Here is a 25,074-nt window from a genome sequence, read left to right on the forward strand (position 1 = left end):
TTTTAGCAGCACAGGTAAACTAAGCAGCCAATTTGTTGCTGGGATATGGTGAAAGTACAGAGCAAGACAGCGAACTCCTGGGGATGTGAAGGCTCACCGGGCTCCTCAGGCAGGCAGCAGGTGGTGCTACACGCCTGGCAGCAGCACCGACACAGCCAGCAAACACACAGCTGCCGTGCAAGTCCGCGCTTTGCAAGAGCCACAGCATGTCCCCAGTAGGAAGGGACCCACAGGGATCACTGAGTCCGAGCCCTGGCTCTGCACAGCACCACCCAAACCCTACGGCTGAGTGAGGTGTCCCAGTGTTCCCTGAGCTCCAGCACTGGGGCTGGGCTCACTGCCCTAGGAGCTGTACCATGCCCACTGCCCTCACTCCTCTCCCTCACTCCTCCTTGTGAGGCTGCCATGAGGAACTGCAGGCTGCCATGAGGCCTCCCCTCAGTCTCTTCTGGGCCAAACAAAGCTGCTCCTCATCCGTCTTGCCCTCTAGACACTTCACAATACTTGCAGCCTTGTTGCAAAGCTCCAACAAAGCAAAAGGACATGGTGGCATTTCCCCATGGCACCTGATTCACTGGGGCAACTCAAGGGCCAGCACAACCCAACAGGTCTGCAAGGCATCAATGCTTTTGGATTTGAATTCTTCCCAAGATTATTCCTTCTTAAACAAGCTGCTAAATTGAATAAGCTTGCCCAGGCGGCCACCAAGCCAGCAGAAAAGGACATGACGCCACTGGGACAGGCTGCAGAGATCAAAGCTTGCTGCTTATTCTGCAACAAAACTCTAAGGAAAGGATTAGTCACTGCCGACAGCCACAGTAGCCGGCCTTGGCAGTGAACCCAGTCAAATTGCTCATAAATGCCTACCAGCAAACACCTCCTAACCCTGAGGAAAAGGAGAAAGCGAGCAGCTGCAGGGCTTCTCCAGCCTTGACTCCATTGCTGAAGGACCAGAGGAATGGAAGTCAGAGACTCAGGCTATGAGTTCTTACAACGCGAGCACAGGTTATGGATACACCACTGTGGGATGAATAAGCTTTAGACTATGGATTCGTTGGAGTTCCCTGCACAATGCCAGCACCCCTCTGTGAAGGCTTCTAAAACAAAGTTGATCAAACATTGCTGGGACACAGGCAGAGCTGCTGCAGCACCTCAAAACGAAGTAAAACCACAACACACCTGGGTAACCCTGATCCAAAACGCCCTCCTGGCAACACTCCCAACTTCAAGTCAGTACCAAAACCTTGCCTAGCAGCTCATCTCACTCTTCTTCAAGTCTTCTGCCTCCAGCACACCCAATCTCCAGTGAAACCAGATGGTTCGGTAAGTTTGCATGCAGGTTATTGACGGTCCCCAAGCTTTCAGGCGTTGCCACTTCTCCCATCTATGCATCCAAACCAACGGATATGAGAATGGGAATGTCAGCACTGAGCCACGAGCAAAAAAGGATAAGACAAATAAAAGGCAATGCAGCCTGAAAATGGCAGTGCGTGGCAGACACACTACTGTAAATGATGCATGAAGCACTCATCCTCATGAAGTCTTTCATCTTCTGTCTTTTTTGGGGTTGCTCAGAGCCCTTTGGCAAGCAGGGATGTGTGTGGCTGCACTAGGCACACAGCCCCCGGAGCCCAAAATCTCTCCCTTGGGCTGGGAAACTTAAAAATTAAGAGATCTTCTCATGAACTGAAGACAGAACATAAGTGCTAAGAACACATCTTTGCTCAGTTTGAGAGACACACAGACCTGAAGATGGATGGAAGTGCATAGCTGGGGCCCAAATCTTCTTTGTTTGTTTAAAATTGAGATTAAAACCAAATTTAGGGTCCTTCTGAGCCGAGTCCTCTCTTTCCCAATCTCCTCCAGACACAATGAGAAATGCAAGGAGGAAAAAGCGTGCATCGAAGAGGGAAGGGAGCTCTGATTGCTTCCCTGCCTCAGGCTGCAGTCCTGGGGGGCTTTTAGGCAAGTTTCTGAATGGGAAATGGAGAACTTAATTGCTGCATTGGAGGATCCGTGGCTGTTTTGAGTACAAGCTGCTGCAGAGTTTAATCACCTCACTGTTCGGGGCTTTGTGTTTTCTCTGCTGAACACCTGCAGCACTGGTAGCCTTCTGAAATACATACTAAGCATGTTAAAATAAATTCCCTTCAAGTACCTCTGGCTGTCCAAACTCAACTCTTTGCTTTAGGGTTGTAGGATTAAAATGAGACCAGAAATAAGAATTCTGCCCCCTACCACAACCCATGTTCTGCTCAGAGCCACATGACGACAGGCAGTGAGCTGCCTCCAGAGGATCTAAGAGCTGCTAAAACCATGTACTGGCTTCATTAAGCATCAGGACTGGGCAAACTGCTACACTACAGTTCTGAAGAGGAAGCACATGCATATGCCCTGCAGCCAGCAAAACCAGCACATCAGCACCAGAGCAGAATGCAGCAAGGTCTGAATCTTCTTGGGTGCACCTTACTCCCATCTGTGTGGGCTGGATGTGTGGTTTACTTGGTGTTTTGCTTCATTTGCTTCCTCTCACTTTTATTCACATGGGTGAAAAAGCTGCCAGGGAATTGCACAGCAACAAGTGAGGTTCTGTTGTCATCACCTGGATGTCAGTTAGAAACCCTGAATGTGGAGATGCTGAAAGAGGAGGCTGAAGTCTCCATCCCACGCCTGAACCATGTCTTCTCCTTCATGACTTGTTCTTTGTCTTGCTGCTGGAAATCCTTCTGAGATGAATGTGTGCACACCATCTCACTCAAACCCCAGTGCAGTCTTTCCACCCGTTCAGAGCAGAAATTTAATGCAAGTCCCTTTTTCCCTCTTAGCTCACTCCAGGAGCACAGCTCCCAGGCAAGGCGCACAACAGCATCTTCAGCACTGCCGTCCCACTTAGCAGGTGACATGGGCAGGCTTTCATTCCTTGAAAATATGTGCAGACAACTCGAGAGACAAGCAAACCACCAAACCACCAAGGTTACACAGCACGAGGTCACTGCAGTGTCACTGCTGCCAGGAGGGGCAAGCAAGGCTGAGATGTGGCTGTGGGCACGGCAGTGGTGATGTTTGCCTAAGTTCTCCTAATGAAGTGCTACAGATGCAAACACTTGCAGAAAGGAAGCTTTTAAACCTGCACAAACAGAATACTCACTTGGAATCTTTGTGTTTTTCTGCTGCGGTGCTATTTAATGTGAGATGGGAACAACTTGCATAGCACAAAGGCACTTCAAATTCGAGGGCAATCTACCTACATCTGTTCCAAGGGCAACCTTGAATGACTACACACACATCTTTACATTAAATTATATTTGCACCCAGCCACTTCAAGCCCAGTACAGAGCCAGAATCTTTTAATCGCAGGATTCCATGCAGCTAAGGAATCTTACCCAGAAACTGATGTGGTCAGAAGAAAACTATACCTAAATAAAAGATAAAACTCAAGAGAACAGATGTATTCTGTAGCCCTGATAATCTCATTTTTCCCCCAAAGGGTGGTGAGGCACTGGCACAGGTTGCCCAAGGAGGCTGTGGATGCCCCATCCCTGCAGGCATTCAAGGCCAGGCTGGATGTGGCTCTGGGCAGCCTGGGCTGCTGGTTGGTGACCTGCACACAGCAGGGGGTTGGAACTGGATGAGCACTGTGGGCCTTTGCAACCCAGGCCATTCTATGGTTCTATGATTACCCATGAAAGTGTCAGAGATCAAACAGCCCCACTCATTGTTCTTGCCAGCCCAGCAGGGAAACCATATAATGGTGATTCTTTACACCCAAGCACAACCAAGTACTTCCAAGCATCAACCAAGCCTGCTGCTAGAGCCAAATGGTAGCAAAGCTTCGAGGGGCTCTTCCATGATCCACACAGGGCTTTATCTCATTATACTGCAATTAGCCTCAATCACCTTGGCTGCAGGTGCTGTGCTCTGGGATCACAGTCAGGCAGTGCCTGCAGCCACCTCCATCACAGTGAGGCACCAAATCTGCCCTCAGCCACGTCTCTCCCCCCCAGCCTCCCTCTAAACTTTGTATTTAAGCACAAAGCTCAGCACTTTGTGATTAAACTCAGAGCAATTCCTTGCACCCAGAAATCTCTAGTGCATAGTTGTTATACAAGAACAAAGCAATGCTTCAAGATCTGAGAGAATTGGATGTTCCCCATCAAAAGACACTTTTTCCCTGCAACAAAATGAAAGCCATTTCAGCATCAGCAGCCTGGTCTATTGGAGGTGTCCCAGTGGCAGGGGTTGGGGCTGGGTGGGCTCTAAGCTCCCTGCCAATCCAAGCCACCCTGTGATTCTATGATTCTACACCACCACATAGATGAGTACCTACAGGCTCCTAGCATGATTTCAGCAGCCAGGAGGCGGATATACAGGTTAGTGAGATGGATGTCTGGAAGCTGCAACGGGTTAAGGCTCTTATCAGGGACCCAGAAAACATGGCATTTAGAAACACTGGAGAAAAAACACACCTGTCATCAGAGCAATATTGCTCATTCTATAAAGACCTGACCGAAGCTTGCTGTGCTCCAGCCAAGTCCCAGAACTTGGCAAAAAGCACACAGTTACCATCCAAAACCCCCAAATAGACATTTCTGGAGACATCTTCTCTTGAGCCAAACGGTGCTGAACCATCCCAGGCTGCATACAAACCCCAGCACGCAGCCACTCCGTGTGTCTACGTCCCTGAAAATCAAGCGGGACACCAACACTATATTTGTACAAATGAGAGCAGAGGGGGGAAAAAAAAAGCATTAATGTCCATCACCAAAGATATTTTTCTTTCACTAATAACACCCATTAGCTCCTCCAAAGAGAACAATCCCTGTGCTTCGGCTCTGAAGGAACACAGAGTTTTTAAGCAGGCACAACAGAAAGATTTTACAGAATTCAAGCATTCAACAGGACTAATGTGAAAGATTACTTTGCAATTATCCAAGCAATTTTCTCTCCTCATTGTCCCTGGACCATAAGGGTTTTTTAAATGCGAGCAGAAGGATTTATTCACCACAATAATAATAAAACAAAATATGAAATCAATGAATCTCTTTGCATGAAGCATAAAGCTCACGTTGCTATTAAGTTTAGCAGCCTCATGTCACATAAAGCACACGCAGTTTGCGTACTTAAATACCATCTTCCCCTTTTATTTTTCCCTTCCCTAATTCCTAACACATTATCCTTCCATTTGTCCTCTAAACACGACTGGATTCAAACAACACAGCATTGCTTCTTATTAGAAGCTTTATGCTTGTGCTCTAAGAGTGCATTGGAGATTTACATATAACACTGACCAATAACAGTGCCGAGATAACAGAGGAGCCCTAAAATAAAGAAATTAATATTAATTTGGGGAGAAGGAATTTCCTAAAAGTAACAGAGCCAATATGCAAGTGAATAGTTGGGCACCAGAAAGGACATCAGGCTTTGAAGCTCTTGCTTCTTCAGTGTGGCTGGGGAAGAAATCAGCCCACACCCAACCCAAACCCACTGCAGCCTCCAGAGCACAGACACTCACAGTCATGCTGGCCTTGGCTTACGTGTTCCCCCATCCCTTGTAATACAAAGTGATCGATGTCTTTTGAGGCCCTTAACACCTGCACAACACAGCTTCAGTTGGTCCCTCTCTTGTTTTCATGAAAGATTTATCAGGAAAAGCAGAGAAACAGTCCCTATTTAGCTATTTATAAGGTGCCACCTGTCCTCACTGTGTGACACTTCAACGCCTAAGCAAAGATTTTCAATAAAAAGGAACCCCTAGCTTTAAGCCCTGAGATTCCTATCAGGCTCCATACACTTACTGCTTCAAGAGCACCACATTCCCAGCACCTGCAAAGACCCCAGTTTTTTACCATTTAGACTCCTACCTATCAGCTCCTGAATTGCACAAGCAGAAGGCTGCAGACTGATTTCTCATGACAGCAGTTCATTTCACCTGAATTTCAAACCAGCATTTGGAGAAGACAAGCGAAAGCATTCTCATGCAAACACCTAAATGGGCCAGATGAGTCATGCCTTTCATCTCCCTGTTTTTCACCACAGATAAAGAGGCCAGATCAGGTACAGACATCTCCAAGGCTGCAAGATGAACGCTGTCCTGGATGACTAAGCTGCACTGACGCACTCCAGAGCTGCCACAGCCAGCTTGAATGCGCAAACCCCACCAGGAAGCGAGCCCATAATATCAATATCTTTCTTACCATGATTGGAACACCAATGTCTGGCCACAAGAGATCCTCAGAGGGAAGCTTGGGAGAGTTCCACACTACCACAACTTTATTTAAGTACGGGAGACCATTGAGCCTTTCTAGGGAGTTCATCAAAACTTCCTCCCGCTCGTAAGTTAGCATCACCACTGTGAACTGCTCCCGGGGGACGTTGCCACCCAAAGCAGCCTGGAACTCCTTCCCAGAGCCGCCTGCTCCTCCACCTATTGGTCGAAATCCAGTCCCAGACCCTAAAAACTTTGCTTCCGATGGCAAAACAGGGTCAAAGGGAGTATAGGGAAAGAGGTGAAAAGGCCCCGGAGCGGAATTCCAACTCCTGTAGATGTCCATTGCAGTGAGGGTGAAGTTGCGGAGATATTTGGGAGATGCATAGGGTGGTTCTGTTTCCACAGGCCCTAAGTCCAGGTCACCGTTGTCTGCCATGTTGGGGTCTGTACCAGCAGCTTTGCCAGATCGGTGGGGAATCTCCACTGCAGTTTCTTCTCGGATAGGAGCAGCCGGGATTTGGATTCGAGTCCTTATGATAGCCAAGACTGTGCTGAACACGTTATCAGAGGTGGAGAAGTAAGTCTCCCACAAGAAGCGGCCCTGCCTCCTCATGGCAAGCAGATCGTTGTCAGAAATGCTTCTCAGAAGAAAGTGCACTTCTGTGATACGTGGCTTTGGTATGATTAAGGCTGCCTCGTTCCACCGGATCACGTCGTTGTAGGGTAGCTGGACTTGCTCTCCAAGAACCACCGGGATGGCTCCGACTTCCAGAGCCTCAAACAGTCTCATGGCACACCCAGCGGAGATCACTAACCGGGTGTCCCCGGGGGTGATTATCAGTGCAAAAGTAGATAGCTTCAGTAGCTCTAGTCTGTCGTCCCTTTCTCCACACAGAGCCCACTCAGTGGGCAGACTCGCCTTAGGCTGGTTCTTACACGTGAACTCCACCAAAACAAAGTCCAGCTTGCTGTCCTGAACAGCCTTCAAGGTGGTGATAATGCGATCATCGTAGTCAGCCGGGGCGTTGCCTTCTATCTCCTCTTCGAAAGAGCGAACTTCTTGCAAGCTAGATCTGAGAGACTCGATCTTCTCCCCCTGGAAACTAAACAGGTATTTACGCTTGACTGGCACCTGGGGTGGGATCTCCAGGAAGTTAGGTTCAGACATAGCATGGACCAGAGGTGACACCACAATATCAAAGCCCGGTCGATACTGCACATCATAAAACGTAGACTGGGCAAGCATGGCACGCCCTGTGCTGATGTTGTAAAGAAAGTTCTGAGTTTCTGATTTCCTGGACAAATTGATGATGAGATGGTTATGTCCATCAGTCCTCCAATATGGCAAAGAGTGCAACTGTTGCTCTAGTTCAGCAGGTTTTGGCATTACGGGCTCTTGCATTTCCCCCACTAAAATTATATACACACAAGCAATATTTGCATTCTCAGTAACATAAACATTAGTTCTGACAGTCGCCTCAAAGGCTTGTTTAATTAAAGGGTCTAAGGAACTACCAAAAGGGTAATCGTCACTGTTGTAGACATAGACTGGAAAGCCAGATGTCAGCGGGCATCGCGAGTAGTCAAAACAATTGTGCAGCCTGCAGTTCCGATTGGATTTTGGCAGGGGAAAGGTCGCATCGTCTTTGTCTGGCAGCAGCCGGATTGGCAAGGAGAGCTTTGGCTGGTTCTGAGCCATCAGTTCTTTGTAGGAATGCTCAGTCTGGCTGATGACGTTCTTCAGCTGCAGCAGGTCCTGCTTGGCATTCTCGATGCTCTTTTTGCAAGCCTCAATCTTCAAGTTGAGCTTGGCAATCTCACTGTTGAGCTCTTGCCGCTTGGCCTCCAGCTGCAGCAGCTCCTCGCTGACCGACTCGCGGATGCGGCACAGGTCCTGCACGTGCTTCACCTCGCACAGCTCATTGCCAGTCCGAGGGCCAAAGATGCGCTTGCCGGCATCATCTGCGTCATCGATGGTCGTCAGGTAGTAGTGCCCGATAAGGGGAAAAAAGACTAGGATGACAAAGAGGATAAAACTCAGCCAGGTAAGCCGGATCCGACTGGACCACCTCAACAACCACGGCTGGCCTCCGTTCCCCACTCCCCCATTCCGCAACATCGTATATCCAGTCATGAGTTCAGCAGTCACCGCATGCCCAGTCACGTTGGATCAGTAGCCATAACCAAAAGAGTTTGTATAGCAAGTCTCTACAAAGAAACGTTACTGTGCCTGCTTAATGAGAAGCCAATAGAACGGGAATTTCATCTTGTTGTGACGATGGCTCCTCGGTTGGACTTGACCTTGCCCACGCTCTGCCCACCCGTGGTCTGCAGGTAACCTGCTGGAAGTGTCACAGCATTCTCATGGCGACTCAAAGACTCCACCAGCAGAGGAAAAGCACGATGGGATCAAGGCAAACTCTACCGCTGCTCTCGACATCCTGCATTATCATCGTCCAATGAATGTGCAGGGGCACCAGCCATTGTGGAGAACGAGCCAGAAGAGACTCGTACCAGCGCCAGGCTCATCGCTGCTGTGTGGCTGATGCTCTGCTGTTCCTACAAGAGAGCAATCACATATTCAGACAGTGCAAACAAAACGACCCTGCAGCGACCTGAGACACTGCTAGTTTTTAAAACCAGCTGTCCTCTCTACAAAAGAGCAACCTTTGTGCATGTTTAGCACCTCTGGGGCTAACAGCAGTAAACCTGAGAAAGCGATGGGATTCATTAGATCCGGACACGTGGCCTTCTCTGAGCACTCTGTTTTTCATTAGGGTTGCACGCTTCAGTGGCCAGATCAGAAAATCACAGCCCCTGGATCTGGTTTCCTACTTTACCCACTGTCTTGCTGTGAAGCCTTGGAGAAGCTGCCTAACATCTGCAGGTCTCTGCCCCCTTCTGTACTAAGTGGGGATATCAATGTACCCCTGCTCTCTCTGCCCCCCTCTTAATGGCATGTTGAGATTCTGAGACACAGCAGAGCTGTAAATTCATGCTGCATAACTGAGCATAATCGCTCTTGTTCTGCTCTAATGACTAGAGCTGATAAGGAATTTTTAGACAAATTGTTTTCCTTGCCCTTCCTGCAGGAAAATTTTGATTCATTGCAACAGGAAGTTTAAAGACCACCTACTCAGTGTTGGCTATGACATCTCTGCAGGTTCACTGCACATTGGAGAAAACTTCTGGCCAAAACTGAAAAAGGTGCCTGTATACAGTGCCTGGCTAAGGCTCTGAACTAGCAGCAAGGGCACAAAACCCACCTTTAAACACCGGGATGTGACACATTCAGCACTCGGCCACATGCAGATGCTGCTATAAGAAACTCTCCCTGCCTTTTAATTAGCATCAAGGTACCCACGTTTCTCGGATATTCCTTCATATATGGGAATTCCCACATCACTGATGAATACAGTGCTGGGCTGTACAGCACTGTCCTGTACAGTCTCGTGAGAAGCTTATTCATTTCCACTTCAATTTTTAATTAGAGGAAAGTCATCTACGTTGCTGATGGTCATTTTTCACTAAACCTGTTCATACTCCTCTCCTTTACTCATTTGAGGATTGACAGAAAGAAGACAGGGAAGCAAACTGCAGCTACAAGAGGGCCAAAGCAAACAGAAGTTCACCTTAAAGAAGCAGAGAATGAATAAATTTCAGTGTAGTACACAAACGTATCGGAAAAATGAAGTGAACACTTGATTTGAAGCAGAAAAAAATTGCAACTAAAGGGAAGCAAGTGGGCTAACAGTGCACAGCTCCTAGGTCTGTTTTGTTACGAGGCAATTTGTCTGTGGTAACATAATGCTGCAGACTAAATGAGAATCCTCCCCCAAACTGGACCTGCAACTGGGAGACGCACAGTAGTTAAAAATTAAAGCAGCTTTTAAACTCACAACACTGCCTGGCAAACGACACTGGTGTAAATCTCAGAAAGCCAGGAGGATAAAAGGACTAAAAAGTCAGGAAAAGGCAAAACCAGCTTTCTCAGACCTTGGCAGTGCTGTCAGTGAGGGCAGATGGGGGAGGCTTGGGCTCTCTTGGCAGAACATTTTAATGCTCTTCTCTGTACAGCAGCCTCCATTTGCCTGGGCTGAGAGTGGCTGGTGATGAATGTAAATCCCCAGCTCTTCTGCACGAGGCTGTCAGTCAGACACGGGAAGCCCTGGCAGTAGCAGCGTGCTTGCATTGTGCCGCTGGGACCGCTGCTATACAACAGAAGGGTTTTAGCATGCACCAGTGTACAGAGCAGCTGACTGAGGCAAAAAAAAGAAAAAAAAAGCTTTTAAAGCCTGTATTTTATTTTTAAGCTCTCCCCAGGAAAGGAAGCTCTTGCTGGTACTGTCCGTGCATGCACAGTCTGTCAGTCCCTGCAATTCCAACGCTGTCTCAAAGGGTCCGCAAAGATCCTAGAATTGCAAACACTTGTCTGCAAACAGCTGGACGGGAGATGAGAGTTGCTCTATTAATGCTTCTGAGAGAAAAGCCAAAGCACATGCTCATTGGAACACCTGCAAAGCTAAGAAACAGCTCAACTTCAAGGTATGCACGGGAAAAACAAGGTCTGCTGTTTCTGCTTTGGGGATGACACTGGGGTGAACACAGTTAAATCCTGCAAGAAGCTGAGACAATACAGGAACAAGGGAACACAAATGTGACCAAAAAATGGCAGAGGAGGTTTGTGCATGTGCTTCTTCTGACTGGCCAGAGAAAAAACATGGCTCCACAGGCAGTGAAGGCAGCCCCAAAGACCATCAGGTTAGACTGCATCTAAACCTTGTTCCATTTTAGCAGTGCTGCCTATTTACAAGCTCCAAACAGCAATGAAGTAGCAAAGTGAACTCTCTAAAATGGCATCTGGTGTCCTTGGAAAGCTAAATCCAGGCCATCACCCCACACATGATCCTCTACAGCTGTTCCACCATCTAATCCTTCCAGTGGCTCCTCTGTTCCTGCTCCTTCAGTAGGCACATAACAAACTTTATCCTCCTGGCCTAAAAACGAGGGCTGTGAATTAAAACAATCTGCGTGCTCAGAAACCTGAAGCTGACAAATGAACTCTGCTGTTAGCTCAGAAAAAACCACACAGGAGAGAGCGGAGGAGGCTGCAGAGGGATATGAAATGCAACATGCATGGCTTGGGATCAGTTAGAAGTATTGACTGTCAGTATGAAATACGAGCTGGTGACAAAGAAAGCACTTTAGACGCTCTTTCTGACTCTTCTTCATTACGAAGAGTTCATTCCTCATCAACTAGATAGAGCCCGAGGTTGTAACAAAGCGCTTTTATTTTTTTTAAGTCCTAATAATGAAGTAAAAACTCAATCAGCTGTTTTACTAAGGGAGACTTCAGTGTTTTATTTAAAAGGAATAAGCTGCCCTGGTGAAAAAGATTGGTGATTTCTGTAGTTCCCAAAAAGAAGTTTGGGAGGAAGAGAAAGATAGCAGTTGCTGGGCTCTCCCTCCCAAGCACTATTTAATCCCAACTGAGTCCCACACTGAGAAACTCCTGTTGACATTTTAACACAACATTGCTGCCTTATAGAGCTAATTACATACACACAAAAAGAGGCAAAGAAGAGCTCTTGGGAAATCAGAAGCTCAATAATTACCACAGCCTCTTCCCAAATGCCAATCTGACCGACTTCTTTGGCACGACATGTTTGCATGCTGCAGTTCCTTCTCCCACAGCACAGGGCTGCAAAACTAAATTGCTGTTCATGCATGCTGCCACATCTTTGTTCAAATCCAGGGATATTTTCCCAGTGGGTGTTCTCTGTGCCAATGCAGTTACAGGAATATTTGGGGTTTTCCTGCTTTTTGCATTTCTAGCAGAAAGCGCCAGGCTGGGTGCTAGTGAAAGTCATTGCCCCCATGGCTCTGCAAGTGTTCAGTAACGAAAGCCCCTCTGCAGACACATGAGCAATCCTGTCCCTCCTACTTGTCCCTCCTCCTGTCCATCTCCCCATATAATATGAAATATTGTCTTCTTGTCAGCATACTTGAGAGTGGAAACTTTAAACCCACATAGCAGAGCATACCTAAAGGTAAATCACCATGCAGAGTATGGTGACACAGGTACAAATGACTGCAACAAGCAACCCAAGTGGAAAACCTACAGGGATCCTACATCAGAGCTCCCAGACTCTGTGTGCACCTCTATCCATCCTCAGTCTCCTCCTGTCCCGCTGATAAGCCTGCAGAGTTATCACTGCAATGCTGTCATCAGAAACATCCCCCTGTGCTGGGACTCTCTTCAAAGAGAACCTCGGTACCCACCTCTGTCATGCAGGTTTCCCTCCTGATGAACAGTGAAAGTCAGGGCGCTGTGTTAGTGGCTTCTTTGCTTCTCTCCTCTGACTCGAACAGACAGCTCCTATTGCCAAATCCCTTTTTCACCAGCACTAAAAATGAAATCAAATAAAGATCACATTTTTTTTACAGCAGTAAAAAGGGTAAACCATTATCTTTCTGCTAAAGCAAGAAGATCCAGCACATTGCCACCCTCCTTCTTGGCAACAAGGAAGAGCATTTCCAGTGAAACGGAAAAGAAATGAACACAAAACAGCCCTCCAGCAACGATAACTTTCAACTTCCTAATTCTCATAAAGAATAGGATTACACTCCAAATCTCCAATCACTTTTGGAACAGGAGCATTTAGAGGATTTTCCTCCTGCAATTGAACAAGGAAAGTAAATCTATTAGGTGCATGCTTTAAGGGATGTTTGAGAGCAGATCTTTAAAAGCAGCAGATGGAAAATTCACTCTGAAATGCTTTGCGTGCTGCTGCAGCCTAAAGGATCATCACTGGGGATTTGTAGCATCTCAGGAGCTCACAGGTACAGAGAAATACTCCTAGGCAAAGATCAGAGCTGCAACACATAACCAGCAAAAGATCTTGTAATCTCTACACTTAGGGGATAAACTGCACCCTCTGCTTTATAAAGCTTTTCTCCCAACCAAGAAAAGTTCCTGCCTCTGTGTGGAGCCAAACCTGCTTCCAGCCATGTTCCCTGCACACAGCAAAGTGGTTCTGGGCAAATACTACCAAAGAACCCTTCAGTGTCCTTTCCAGGAAGTAATCCATAATAACTTGCTGTATTCCCCTTATATTCACAAAAGGGAAGCCAGACCACAGGCACAGGTCTCCTGGACGCTGGATTTTAGCTCAGCCACTTCACCAGGCTCTTACATGGTGTTTGGAGGCGTTGTAGTGTCTGGAGGCAGAAAGAGACCCTGCAGCTGATCTGGATAAAGAAACGCAACCTAAACAGAAAACATAGGGATTTAGATAGAGGTATTTGGAGTAGTTCAGAAGTGGCACTCAAGGACAAAAATCCCTGGAAAGCAGCTTTCTAAGCTTGTGTAGAACTCCTTGAAGCTGGTTGTGGAGCCCCAGGTTCAAGATCAGACTTCCCCACAAGCAATTTCCACTTCTGAAGGGCAAGAAAATCTGGAAGAAGAATCAACAGCCAACTAACCCCAACAGGCAAGTCCCCACAAAGTAGCTTGGCTTGTACTTCAGCTGATGCTTTTGAGAGCTTATGACTGATGAACGGGGAAAACAAACCCCAGAAGAGCACCAAGACATGTAAGTGAAACCAAGTTTTGCTTTCTCAAGGTCATCATCACAGGAAGGAAATGAAGAAAAGGAGAGGGAGAGCTGGGATAAGTGTGGCGAACAGCTGGGGAAGGAAAGAAGGACCAAAAGGGTCACAGCTCCTCCTAATGATTCCTTACAATCCCAAATCCCTCCCGAGTCAAACCTTCCAGGGCCCCAGCATCAGCAGAAGGAAAAAGTACACGGCCACTCCCTGCTTCAACAAAGCTAGTCCTTTTTGGGGGCAAAAAGACATCCACAACCCAGGTTCAGAGACTTCCAGGAGGTCCTCTCCAACCAAACCTACTGCATGACAACTTGTCCCAGGTCAGTACGAGACTGTAGAGAGTACGAGACCCCCAGTCAGTAGAGCCTGTGCCAGCTCAGGATTCAATACATATCTAACTGCCTGCCTGCAAAACAGTCCACCTTCCAGCCTGCCTTCTTCCACTGCTTTCCTTCTCCAGTACCTTCCTGCTTTTTGCATAATGCATTGTGCAATCTACTTTACATATAGAGCTTTTAGTTCTTAAATTTATTATTTAGTGCTGTTTTCCGGTAATAAAGCAGGAGTATTGTTTTATTTATTCTTGCAGGCTGCACACGAGCACTTCTCTCTACAAAGAAGTACACAGCTTACAAGTGAATCCTTTTATGTTCTGCAGCACTGAACGGCAGAACAACCTGAACACAAAGCTCTTCAACTTCCTAGTCTCTGAGCAAGAAACCACAGAGCAGAGCTTTACAAGGAACCTGGTAAATACAGACAGTCAGAGTGGCTGGTGTGGTACTGCTCTCTGTGCTCCCATTTATAAAGTTCTAAAAGATTTTTGGGCACTTGGGAAGCAAATTGAGGAAGCAGCTACCTTGCTCCATCACGTGCACAACCTGCATGAGGAGTAGGTGCATGACTGCTATCTTGTTTGTTGCTGAAAGGGATAAATCAGGTGTAGGAGGAGGAGAAGGCTATTTCTACTTTTACCTTGAAGCAATGAATGAACAGGAACTGTCTGGAGGTAAAACCACAGCAAAGAGCCGGGCGTTTCAGAGAGAAGCACACAGAGGTGAGCTGCAGGCAGGAGGAATGGGCAGCTGTTCCCAATGCTGACTGTGAGACAGCTCCAGCACTCAGGATTCACTGTGGCTTTGAGCCCCAGATAGCTGCGGCACTTTGTTTTCTCCAGGGCTAAAATACAAACCTCTCTCACCTCCCTGAACACCACCAGCACTGCCTCCTTGGCAGCAAACAAGCACACAGAGGAATTCAGGCTCCTGATCTCAGACAGATGCTTCAAGTTGTAATTAAGCACAATTTTCAACTTCTTCATCCCGATTAAGTTATAAGAAGAAGGCGATATTGCCTAAAAAGCACAGAAACACAGTGTTTAACATCACCTCACTCAGCAGGGAGGGCCACATCCCATCCCAAAGGGAATTTTGTAAAGTTGTCCCATTTTTTTGCATGCAGGATGGAGGCAGCATCTCCACGGAAGGGCTCTGAAGGAGGTCTTCCCACTTGTATCCGTGCTGCCACACACATCTCTCAGCAACCTTTTCCCTCGTCCCAGAGAGGCCTCTGATGCACGGGGCGGGCAGCACAGCAGCGAGCTGATGGCCTACTGCACTTTTTGGAGAACGTTTCATTGCCACGGAAGTGGAGGCCGCTCTGTTTCAGACAGCCTGATCAATCATGCCAAATAACTCAATTACCCGACGCGCTGTAATCACCCATATTTATACAGCAGGCGGATTCTTATCCGACACAGTTCATTACGAGGCAAACGAGAAATTCAGATGCACAAACACAACTATTGCCAGCACTCTATTAATTTCAGCTCGATTCAAATAGGGTCCCTGTGGGTAACAAACCCGTTTCTCAATACCAGACACTCCAGTCACACATTCCCAATTAGGCAAGGGACATTAAATGCCTTTCTACTGCACTCGCAGGTGGATAACACAGCAGGAACAGTGGTCCAAGGAGTGAAGTATCTTTGCTGCCTGCAGAGGCTTCAGGAGAAAGATGTCACCAAATAACTGTGCCACCACCTGCACCGGGCTCGTTGGAACTCTGCCAGCATCCCAGCCACGCTGCCTTAGAATCACAGAATGGTTGGGTTGGAAGGGACCTCAAGGATGAAGTTCCAACCCCCTGCCACACGCAGGGCCACCAACCTCCACATTTCATAGCAGCCCAGGCTGCCCAGGGCCCCATCCAACCTGGCCTTGAACACCTCCAGGGATGGACGGGGCATCCACAGCCTCTCTGGGCAGCTGTTCCAGGTTCTCATCACTCCCATAGTAAAGAACTTCCCCCAGACATCAAATTTAAGCCTTTCCTCCTTGAACTGCCTTTGTCACACTGGTGGCACTTCTGCATGGGTAGACCTGGAACCACATATACCCACGTACATTTGTCCAGATATGAGAATGGAAATGAACTGTTCAGAGAAACTGAACCGGAGAAGTAACATTGCCAACAAAACCCACCATCAGAGCAGGACTGGCTGGGGAGCAGCCATCCTGTCCTCATCACAGGGCAGAAGTATTACTGAATGTAAGTGCAGCTATGGGACAAACATAGATCTAATCGTGGAATATCCTGAGTTGGAAGGGACCAACAAAGATATTCTGCCCTTTCCTCTGCTCAATCTGAGAGCTCCCCAGAGCACAGCACAGCCACGCCACTGGTGCACAGTGCCCAAGTGCTGGCTGAAAGCAATGCATCCCACAGCTTCCTACTGTAAAGACACTGCCATGCCATGCATATCCAGGGTAGGATGTGCAGATGTGGAAGTTAAAAATAAGCAACAAAACATGGTGCCTGAAGCTTGTGGGAGTGCATAACGAGGTTATTAACAACACAAAAGTGTACGATGGAAGATAAGCACTAGCAGAATGCACTATAATTAAATTTTTACAGAACGGAGTTGTTGCCTGGGTTTGAAATGCTGGCTAATTTAACGCCTGCTGCATGCTGGTTTATCAGTGGTACCCACTGCTTTGCCTGCAAGGAACAGAAGCAGCAAGCCTAGTCTCTAATCAAGCTGTGTGTTTGGAGAACGCTACCACCCAGACCCCAAAAGGGGAAGGATGGAAGACATCCCACTCTGCCACACATTCAGGGAAAAGCAAGGACTGCTGCCATAACAGACAGGGGAAAAAGTAGTCAGGAATGAAAAGACAAGGAACACTGGGGGACACGTGCAGTAAGAAAAAGCTGTTGCAGCCAAGTTGTGCAGCTTTTCTGCCTAATGAAGCCTAAGAAAGATGAGGGGAAGAAGGATGGAAGGAACTTGGCCATCACTGGAGGTGAAGGAAGGAATTAACTTTACACCTGCACAAGCGAGGCTCCATCACTGAACAAGATTAGATGGGCTTTGGCAAGCCACAGGTCATAAAAGTGGAGCTAAGGGTCAAATGGAATCTGCCTAGAAATAAATTGCTAAATCAAATCTAACTAACTCACCACCTTTTTAATAATGTGGCTCTGTATCAGTGCACCCTGCAGCCCGTGCTGAGGTTCCCAGTGAGGTTCCCCTCCCCTGCAGCTTTACCACTGCCCTTTAAGCTTTCCTGCATATCCGAAACTAGAAAGTTTTTGGTTTTGGTGAGAAAAAGAAAAAACGACTCCTTAATGGCAGAACTCCCTACTTGTATCAAATTCCTGCCATACGTAACTCTGATACGTTATTTGGACTCCTGTGGTTTCCAGCTCATGCCCAAGAGCTCAAGAGGCACCACCAGCCCACCACACCCCAGGAGCACAAATGTGATCCCCCACTCACACTGACATGTTCTCCATCCCCACATATTATGCTGCACATTCCTTACCAAACTCCTGCATCTCTGAGCTGGGCCCCGTCTCTGAAACACTTTGGGATCCTTCAGAGCGAAGGTAATTCTGCACACTTTCAAAGCTGGGAATTTGGGGATATTAGGAGCAGTAAGACAAGACTGCTACATGGCTGCAAACCTAATGAGCAGACACAGCACTTCTTTTGACCTCAAAAATTACTTTTTAGGATAAAAGCGAGGAGAGGTCTTAAAATAAAAGCAGCATGATGAGACACTTCCACCAATGGCACTGCAGCATGGAGGCTGTTCCTTAGCATCCCAGAGCAGATGTGCTGCACTCAAAATGTCTTTGTCTATTAAAACTGTGTCAGCTTCAGAGACTTCAAAACTCCCTGTGGCATAAACAGAATTTCTAATGAACAGCTGCAGGATACAGGAGTAGCCGCACGAAATGCAGCTGCCGACATCACTTTCTTTGCCTGCCTCTGCCCACCTTCACCCTGCTGTTGGCTGGATCCCACCTTCCCCATTTCGGCACCTCTGATGTTCCCTCTCCCAAAGCTCTGCCTCCCCACTCTGCCTCCTACACCCTGCACAGCTCAGCACGTATATTTGGCTCACCCACATGATCCTGTCCCCCATACTCCTACCTCCAGCCTCCTGCTCCCTAGCAGGCTAGCAAACAGCCAACAGTCTGCAGGCAGGTGTGTGGTGCCTGGTTCCTCTATTGCCATTCATCATTTCCAAAGCCTGTGAGCACCACTCACCTCTTTAGAATCACAGAATCACTAAGGCTGGAAAACACCAATAGGATCCCCAAGTCCAACCATCAACCCATCAGCATCATGTCCACTAACCACCTTCTTAAACAGAATCAGAGAATCATTCAGGTTGGAAAAGACCTCTAAGAACCCCAAGTCCAACCCCAGCCCACCCCACCATGCCCACCTCATTTGATGTCACATCCCCATGGCTCTGGAACACCCCCAGGGTCAGTGACCCCACCACCTCCCTGGGCAGCTGTGCCACTGCACCACTGCTCTTCAGTAGAAAAATCTTAATATTTAATCCGAGAGAGCGCTCTGCACCAGGGACTGCCCATGTCTGCTCTAACAGAGCTGTGATTCCCACGCCACCCCTCAAGCTTTGCTGCTGTTTTGACTGTTCACACTATGGGAAAAAAAGAAAAAGAAAAAGAAAAAAAGAGCAAAAGGAAGAAATAAAGAGGAAAACATTATCATGCCAAACCCTGTAATTCTGCAGAACATGAGCAATCCTCGGGGAAGGATTTAAGCTGGGTAAGTTGAAACCCACTAATGGAGCTTTTAGCTTCAACACTGCCTTGCAGGCCAATGCACCAAAGCATGACTCCTCATGACTCCTCCTTTAAATCCTCTGCCTTTGAAACCAAAAACCTGCCAAGCACACAGCCTGGGCCAAAAGAACTTCCCAACTGCACTCCTGAACCTAACTGCGTCCTGGTGGCTTGCTAGGGAAACAGCTGGAATGATGATTAACGTGCTCTGGCACTTTCTAACAGACCCTGCAATGCACAGCACTGCACTGGGAGAAAAATATAATCTGTTGTCTGAGGGCAGCCCCTAACAAGTTCTGGGAACAGCAGCACAAATGGAGCCTCAATTCTTACTGGCTCCAGGCTTTCATGGGGCTCTCCAAAACCCTGCAGAGAACTTCATTTTTCTATTTCCAGGGCATTTATAGGGAGTTCATGTTTCGGTGAGCTGTGTCCCCCCAGTCTGAGTGAAAACAGTTGACAGGTTCAAAAGTTATTGGAAGAACTAGATGGCAAAGTCCCATTTTATTAGAATGCTGTAACAAGATGAAAGAATGCAATACTAAGCAATAATGTCTTTTCAAAGAAATCCCTATTAACTGTTATTGAACAAGCAGTCCAGCTGAACATCTTGTGGCTTTGAGACAATTTGTTTGATCTAATCATACAGTGTCCAAATGCTTTAGCTGTTCATCCGCTGCAGAGTGGTGATACTGGGGCAGCTGCTTCAAACTGCCACAACTGTGCAAAGTTAATGACTCTACAGCTTCTTGGAGCTGGCAGCAGGATGTGCAGAGCTGGTCTGAGAGCTGACGGGATTTCAAAGAGTTAACATCACTAATGCACTTCTGTGGGCCAGGGAAAAACATCCCAGAGAAACCATGTGCCATGGATCTGGTGGATATGCTCTGCATTTATGGAACTGCCCCACTGATCTGAACCAGCACAGTCCCACCTGCCAGCTCCCAACAGAATCAAAGAATGGCCTGGGTTGCAAAGGCCCACAGTGCTCATCCAGTTCCAACCCCCTGCTGTGTGCAGGTCACCAACCAGCAGCCCAGGCTGCCCAGAGCCACATCCAGCCTGGCCTTGAATGCCTGCAGGGATGGGGCATCCACAGCCTCCTTGGGCAACCTGTTCCAGTGCCTCACCACCCTCTGGGGGAAAAACTTCCTCCTAAGATCCAACCTAAACCTCCCCTGTCTCAGTTTAAAACCATTCCCCCTTGTCCTATCACTGCCCACCCTCACAAACAGCTGTTCCCCCTCCTGTTTCTACGCTCCCTTCAAGTACTGGAAGGCCACCATGAGGTCTCCCTGGAGCCTTCTCTTCTCCAAGCTAAACAAGCCCAGTTCCCTCAACCTTTCCTCACAGGAGAGCTGCTCCAGCCCTCTGATCATCTTAGTGTCCAACTCAATCCAAACGCTAGCAGATGAAGTACATTTGGAAAGGTGGAACTCACTTTGGCTGGGAAGCACCGGGCTTAAAAAGACCTCAGGCAGGAATCTCCAATGCACAGCAGCTGTTTTTGCTGGGTGAGTGGGGCCAAGTATCCTCAGAGCAGTTCAGAAATGGGCACTGGGATACTGTGCCAGCCAAGCACTCCTACAGACAAAGCAATGGCTTTCAATACTGCCTGCTATACACCATCCCAAAGACCAGACCACTTCCAGCTCAGGCCATCCTTAGGACCTGCTTGCTGAATAGGTGCCAAGAGGTCCTGATGAACAAGGATGCCACCAATCTCTCTTCTAATCACTTCCATCAGTGACTATGTACAGGAGAGCAGAGTGAGCAGTCTCAATCTTCCCTCCATGATTTGAGCCACAAACAGCAACAGATCTTAAAAATATAGCAAAGGACAGCATAGCTATCTCCCTTTTATACTCAATAGCATTGACTGACTCCTAAACTAAATATTGTCATTCACTGGACAAAAGCTGTTCATGCCCAGAGTAAGCACCTGGTGCCCAGCCATGAAAAGGAGCTGTTGTCAGGATTTGGGAAATCTTCCTGAGAGCCTGGAAGGGCTCAGCAGCAGAGCTACTAACCCTGCTGTGACCATGCTACACAGACAGACATGAGGCATCGGCTTGGAACAAAGTCCTTAAGGTAGCCACAAAATCCACAACTCCATTTGGCCACTGTACAGACTCCAGTAAAATAATAAAGAAGCACAAAGATGGCTGCATTACACCCAACCAATAATCCCTTCACTTCAGCCCTTACTCCTAAGTGCCCGTTTCCAGCCGCTTTGGTGCCAAATACTCATACATCATAATCACAGAACAGCTGATTCAGAACAATTTTTCCCTAATCGCCAGCAAATAAGAGCTGTATGAGACCTTGAAGAAGAGAGCTTCTCACCAAAATGCTTTTCTGGAGCGATCAATCACGTACATTCTTATCAGTACAAAGTCTGAACTGTTTAAAAAATAAGAAAAGGAAAAATGAAAACTACCATAAGCAAGTGCTTATGTAAGCTTCACAGCTTACTGCAGCAAGGCATTCCACAGCTGAGCCCTACAAGTTAATTTCTCTCATCAGCTCCAAATACAAAACCTCCAAATTCCACCTGCGTGCTCCTTCACCGATGCAGTGTTGCACAGCTCTGTAATGATGGATACAACAGAAGCCAGACCCCACTCTGCACGCAGCAAGAAAGCTGCAGGAATGCAAACAGCACCTTCCAATCCCTCTCTCTGTGTGATGTCCCACCACGTGCTCCTTTCTGAACTAGGCAGTAAAATCTTCAATCCTTGTGACCATCAGCACTGGCAGAGAAGTACCATCACAAAGCCCTACTGCCAAGAGACAATTGCAGCATCAATTCACACTCCTACTATTGTCTCACCCCTCCTGATGGCTATTCTTGTTCTCCATCACACTCTGTTTGTGGAGCAGCCCTCCCTCTCCTTTATCCAATGTACCCTATGCTCTGTTTCCATTCCAGTCATTTCCCAAATTTGTGCTGTTTTGGTTTTTTTTAATTGCTCTCAATATGTCACTCTGTATTACTCAACAGCAGATTTATTTCAACGTGTCAATGCTGTTGCTTAGCAGATCTGAATGCGCTTTACAATTTAAGCCTGCTTCAGAATCACGTTCCTCTTTCCAGTCCTGGATCATCAGGAACTTTGGGGGAATTAAAAATCAGTCCAGCTCTACAGGCACTCCATGGCCATGGCTAGGAAAGTGCCATTAGAGATCCATATAGGTAAGAAAAGAAAAAAAAAATCACAAAAAAACCCACCCCAGGAGAGCAGGAATTCTGCCAAAAAGCCCACTCGATTTTTCACCTCTGTCAGGAAGCAGTATCAGATGCTATTTGCTTCCATTTTCTACCTTGTACCCATGAGCTTGAATAGGAGCCCATCACGTAAATGATCACTGAGAGCTTTGAAAAGAGTCCTAACACAGAGCTAATACCAGCTTTCCCCAAGCAGCAAGCTAATGTTGTGTAATGGCCTTCACATGCTGTATGAAAGGCCTGGAAAACTCAGGTGAGAGCATGTTCCGACCTCTGAAATTAGGCTGAGAAAAGGCAGGTAACATGCTACTCAATCACATCCACAGTGTTTTCGGCTTGGGCTTTTCCAGCTCTGTGAGTAGCAAAGGCACAGACCTGGCCATTGCCCCCCAGGCTCCCACCTGCACCTGCACGACATAAGCAAGCTCTGGGCACCAAGTCAGCATGAGACAGGAGCTGTCCCAAAACCCTTCTGAAAAAGGCTGAGGAAAACTGAGAAGATGCCACCACCCTTCTGCAATCCACTGAAGCAAGGGGTAGTGCACATTCAACCCTGCAGCATGGCCACTACCAGCACCAAGCCTTCTGTACATTCCTTCATGAGGGCATCTCTACGGGTTTATCCCAACTCCAGGCAGACTGCACACATGGAGCTTCATCCTCTGCCCAAAGGTCTTTAGCTTTGTCACCACTTGGTTTACTGAGAAATACTGGGAAAATTTACTGGGAAAAGCAAATGGTATCCTGGGCTCCATCAGCAGAGGGGTGGCCAGCAGGGACAGGGAGGTGATTGTCCCTCTCTACTCTGCTTTTGTGAGGCCCCATCTGCGGGGCTGTGTCCAGGTCTGGAGCCCCCAGCACAAGAAAGACAGGGAGCTGTTGGAGAGGGTCCAGAGGAGCCACAAAGATGATCAGGGGGCTGGAGCACCTCCCCTACAAAGACAGGCTGAGCTGGGAGCTGGGCTTGTTCAGCCTGGAGAAAAGAAGGCTGCGGGGTGACCTCATGGCAGCCTTTCAATACCTAAAGGGAGCCTACAAACAGGAGGGGAATCAACTCTTTGAAAGGGTGGATAACAGCAGGACAAGGGGAAGTGGTTTGAAGTTGAAGGAGGGAAGATTGAGGTTGGATGTCAGGGGGAAGTTCTTTACAGAGAGAGTGGTGAGGTGCTGGAACAGCTGCCCAGAGAGGCTGTGATGCCCCGTCCATCCCTGGAGGTGTTCAAGGCCAGGTTGGATGGGGCCCTGGGCAGCCTGGGCTGCTATGAAATGTGGAGGTTGGTGGCCCTGCATGTGGCAGGGGGTTGGAGCTTCATGATCCTTGAGGTCCCTTCCAACCCTGGCCATTCTGTGATTCTGTGTGATTCTGTGATTCTGAAATCAATCCCCCGATTCAGACTGCAAAACAAGCTCAACAAATCACCCCCACGTCCTTGGAAAGTGATCCTACAAAGTGAGACAGCCCAACCAAAGACAAAATTTGCATTAGGACCCACCAAAACTGTTGCTGATGGGTTTCCAAAAATAACCCAGCTCTCTTTCAGCACTGCCTGATGTCCATTTACCTAAAAATAGCCCTTCCCACTTGGATCGATGAAGAGAGCTGTCAGAAGTGAAAGACCCCTCATCACTCCACACAACCCACACTGGGCCCAGGAGAGCCAGCTGGATGAGCCTAATGATTCTTCTCCAGCAACAGCTGTGATTGGGTTTCTTTCCATTTCGTGTGATTAAAAAGAGAGACAGATAAAAGGACAAAAAGTCCAAGAATTCAAAAGGCACTAAAAATAAAATAGTTTGTATTCACTTGGCACTCTACCTTGACAGCATTTTCTACATTATAGCTAAGCAGTCCTCAATAACCCAAAAGGAAGACAAGTAATTTATAGGCAGGGAAACAGAGGCACGGAAAGGTTAAAATACCCAGAATCATCGATAAAATCAAGCAATAATGCGTTTAAAGGACAGGCACTCCTGATGTACCTCCCTGTATCCGTGCCCTAGGACCCCTCTCTGTTGATTCTTCATGGAGCCCAGATAATTGCTACCACTGCCTGGCACCAGTAAATCAATGCAGGAGAGCTCAGCACTGCTCACCAGGAGTTACAGTCCATTTAGCTGATATTTAACTGGTTTGCAGAGCCTCTTTGCACCTCGCAAGGAAAGCATGACTTTGTCAAAATTTGAAGGTAGTGTCTTAGCAATGGGATGCCTGAAATTAATCTCTTCATTCAAACACACTAACAACTTAAGTGTCTCTAAGCAATTGTAAAGGCTGTGTTAGCTAAGACAATGAAAGCCTTGGAGAAGCCAAGTCAAGATGAAGCCTAAGTTATCTGCAGTAAGTTTCCAAGCATTAATTGTGACAACAAAAGTTTGCTCTGGAGAATATCTGTGGGAATGAAGAGGTTGGCAATGCAGCTGGAATGGCTGTACTCACCTTGCCCAGCCCCTAAATGGAAGCTTAAAGCCTGTTGGCAAGGATGGATGGAATGAATCTTCCTGGAAGCCCAGGCCAGAAAGGGGAAGTGGGAACAGCACAGACATACATAGGTAAAGTGTACCTCACCAATTCAATGGCAACATACAACAAAGCAATCTGCTTGCTAGGTGAGAGGAGATGGCATTGACTGCCTTGACCTTCTGCAAGGTTTTTGCCATAGCCTCCCAAGAAATGGGTAGACAGGGCAAAACCAAATCACTGGAACAGAAGCCTGAGAGGTGGCCAACCCTCCAGGGTCAAACCTCAACTAGACAAAGCCTCTAGCAACCTCACCTACCTTCACAGTCAGCTTCACTTTGACATTGGATTAGAGGCCTCCAGACATCCCTCCCAGTCTGCTTTGTTCTATGATTTAGAGAAATGTCAAAGAGAAGTCAGAAGTCATCCCTGGAGGTATCTGAAATGGATAAAACTCTCATG

At 47.5% G+C, this 25,074-nt stretch overlaps 1 protein-coding gene across 5 annotated transcripts in view; it reads right to left on the minus strand.

Annotated features, from left to right (window-relative positions):
* Positions 1–25,074, minus strand: part of EXTL3 (exostosin like glycosyltransferase 3) — a 115,366-nt gene that overhangs the window by 19,410 nt on the left and 70,882 nt on the right. For all 5 annotated transcript variants that reach the window (XM_042883514.1, XM_042883518.1, XM_042883519.1 and 2 more), the window contains 2 exons: positions 12,491–12,615; positions 6,195–8,767 (listed from right to left, as the gene is read on the minus strand). In XM_042883514.1, coding sequence (XP_042739448.1) covers positions 6,195–8,342 — 2,148 coding nt within the window. In that variant the 5' untranslated portion in view covers positions 8,343–8,767; positions 12,491–12,615. The remainder of the gene's footprint in view (positions 1–6,194; positions 8,768–12,490; positions 12,616–25,074) is intronic.

Source organism: Lagopus leucura, unplaced genomic scaffold (genome assembly GCF_019238085.1).
Source record: "Lagopus leucura isolate 7727_CA_CO unplaced genomic scaffold, USGS_WTPT01 Super-Scaffold_100038, whole genome shotgun sequence".
In the NCBI taxonomy this organism is placed as follows: domain Eukaryota; kingdom Metazoa; phylum Chordata; class Aves; order Galliformes; family Phasianidae; genus Lagopus; species Lagopus leucura.